The sequence below is a fragment of the Pyrgilauda ruficollis genome, unplaced genomic scaffold (assembly GCF_017590135.1).
Source record: "Pyrgilauda ruficollis isolate IOZ18807 unplaced genomic scaffold, ASM1759013v1 scaffold9, whole genome shotgun sequence".
Classification (NCBI taxonomy): Eukaryota; Metazoa; Chordata; class Aves; order Passeriformes; family Passeridae; genus Pyrgilauda; species Pyrgilauda ruficollis.
In genome coordinates, this window is record NW_024531043.1 from 2844594 (window position 1) to 2847386 (window position 2793).

General features: G+C 53.3%; 1 protein-coding gene across 1 annotated transcript in view; it reads right to left on the reverse strand.

Annotated features, from left to right (window-relative positions):
- Nucleotides 1-1350, reverse strand: part of SLC5A1 (solute carrier family 5 member 1) — a 26273-nt gene extending 24923 nt beyond the window's left edge. Inside the window, exon 1 of the mRNA XM_041488611.1 lies at nucleotides 1261-1350. Coding sequence (XP_041344545.1) covers nucleotides 1261-1347 — 87 coding nt within the window. The 5' untranslated portion in view covers nucleotides 1348-1350. The remainder of the gene's footprint in view (nucleotides 1-1260) is intronic.
- Between the last annotated feature and the right edge of the window lie 1443 nt (nucleotides 1351-2793).

Genomic DNA, 2793 nt, shown 5'->3' on the forward strand with positions numbered 1-2793 from the left:
GGGCTGCTCCTGCTCACAGCTCTGGGGCTGCTCCTGCTCACAGCCCCGGGCTGCTCCTGCTCACAGCCCCGGGCTGCTCCTGCTCACAGCCCCGGTGCTGGCCCTGCTCACAGCCCCGCGGCTCCGCGCCCTGCAGAGGGGCTGCCCCTGCAGACACAGCCCCGGCACCTGCCCTCCGACGGCACCCGCAGCTCGGCCGAGGCGGCTCTGCCGTCCCTGTCCCGTCCCTGTCCCGGTCCCTGTCCCGTCCCTGTCCCGTCCCTGTTCCCGTCCCCGTTTGGGCTGGCTGGGTGGAAATAGCGTTGGCTTTCATCTGCAAACCTCGTAAAGCACCAGCAGCTGCTGGAGGGAGATGGGCGCCTTGGAAATCAGCGCGAGGGATAAAGAACGGAGCGGCCGCATCGCTCCGGCTGTCCCGTCCCTGTCCCGTCCCTGTCCCGGTCCCTGTCCCGTCCCTGTCCCGTCCCTGTCCCGTCCCTGTCCCGGTCCCTGTCCCGTCCCTGTCCCGTCCCTGTCCCGGTCCCTGTCCCGTCCCTGTCCCGGTCCCGGTCCCTGTCCGGTCCCTGTCCCGTCCCTGTCCCGTCCCTGTCCCGGTCCCTGTCCCGTCCCTGTCCCGGTCCCGGTCCCTGTCCCCCCCCTGTCCCCTCCCTGTCCCGTCCCTGTCCCGGTCCCTGTCCCGTCCCTGTCCCGTCCCTGTCCCGGTCCCTGTCCCGTCCCTGTCCCGGTCCCGGTCCCTGTCCGGTCCCTGTCCCGTCCCTGTCCCGTCCCCGTCCCGTCCCTGTCCCGTCCCTGTCCCCGCGCTGTCAGTGCTGCCGCACCGCCCCCCACCCGGCCGCACTCGGCGTCCCCTCCCTTCCCAGCCCTGCAGCTCCCCCTCCCCGCTATCTCCTACGGCATCACCTCACACCACAATTCCTGCAGCCCCAGGGCTCCGTGGCCAAATGCCACCTCTCGGGTCCCGCCTGTTTCTGAGAGGGACCCGGCTGATCCTCACCGATCGCATCTCTCCGTCCCACACAAACCCCATCACTCCACCTTCCCCACTGGTTCCATTCACCCACCCAAAGGAACGCCTCCCTCGGTCACCATCCCCTCTGATGGAAACAAGTGCCCACATTTTGCCCACCATGCACTTGTTAACTATTTCAATTAAGCATCAAAATCTTTATCAAATTACACATTCTTCCTTACTAAGTTATTTTGCCAAGACTCTATAATCTACCTGCTCATTAAGTAAAACAAAGTAAAATCCCAACATACCCATAGTCCCACTGCCAGAACTACCAAAAAGTAGAGAACAATAACAGAGATGTCTGCAGCATTGTTGATCCTTATGATGGATTCCATCCTGGCTGCTTCTCTGGCTTTCTTCTTCTTTCTCTCCTTATGTGCTTCTTGCAGAGTTCAGGTTAATGATAAACTGCTGTCATCACCTACGTCTTATATAATATATAACTTCAGATTCACTTGTCTCCAATGGGACACAAGTTGAAGCTGCTGCTTTTCCTTGGACAACTCTTTCCCAAAGACTGCTCCTCTGTTACAGGTGCTGCAGATTTCACAGTTCAGTGTCCCTGCCAAGGTGCTCGGGGCTTTAACATCCACGAGCAGATGTCTGAGAAGGAATGACACAGAAAGGAGTGGCTTGGCTGCAATAAACCTGCATATTTACCTCACTGTGGGTGAATACTTTTTTTTTTTTTTTAAGTGGTTGTACCTGTAAATCTAGTCATGGAAGATGTAGTTCTTTTAGTTGATGATGGTAAGCAATTATCTGTGAGGAGTGACCTGGCACCTGGGGAAAACCCAGGGGTCCAGGATCTGGGACAACCTCTGTGTCATCTCTCAGCTCAGCAGCATTACTCAATGGAGAAACAGTCCTGTGTTTCTGGGAAGGAGAAAACTTGAATCTGCTTCCATCTCTCACATGGATACAGGTAAAGATGCATGTGAAGACCTGGACCCAGGAGCTTACTGGGCTGAAATTCAGGCTGTTTAGACCATGGTGTTGGCTCTCTCTATTGTAGCTAATCAGCTTCATATTTGAGTAAGTTCAAAGTTCATCAGAGCTTGGGTCTGCTCTCCCTTTATTTGCTCCTCTGACTTCAGAATTAAGCCAAGCAAAGCAAGTGGTCACAAAGATGTGGAACACCCTGGTTATAGACAGATCCTCACAGCTCTGAGTAAGGAAGCTTCCCCAAATGATGCCCATGATCCTCTGTTTGAGCTAGAAGGGGTCAGAGAAATCCAGGGTATTTAGAACAATATATCCAGGTGCCAGGCACGTTTCTGGGCTGTGAGGATATCTGAGACTCCCATTCCCTGCTTGATATTAGGGAATCATTATCCATTTACAGCCTTTTGGGTGTAAAATGTGACCTTGCAGTGACAGTGAACAGAACAAGCAGTCAAGGACGTGGGAAGCACAGCAGGCCTGACTGATCTTGCAGGTGTTATTTCCTCGGAGATGGAATCAAGGGCTGGCACTCTGTTCATTGGCAACGATTTTCTCCTGAGTAAACTACCCTGTGGTAATTGTGGCTAATAAAAACCAGCAAAGAACCTATAATACAATGGGATTACTTAAAACAGTGAAATTTAAAATCTCTCTATTGTTTGAGCACCTATACTCTTATAAAACAGTGTTACCTTTGATAGTTTAGGCATCTCTCCCAAACACATTCTTCAGTTTGTCCTACATGACTGTGAAATGTTAGCTTTAAATCCAACAGAGAAAAAATTAACCCTGGAAGCTGCTGAGCATCCAAAACTCCCATTAGTTCTGACCTTCCC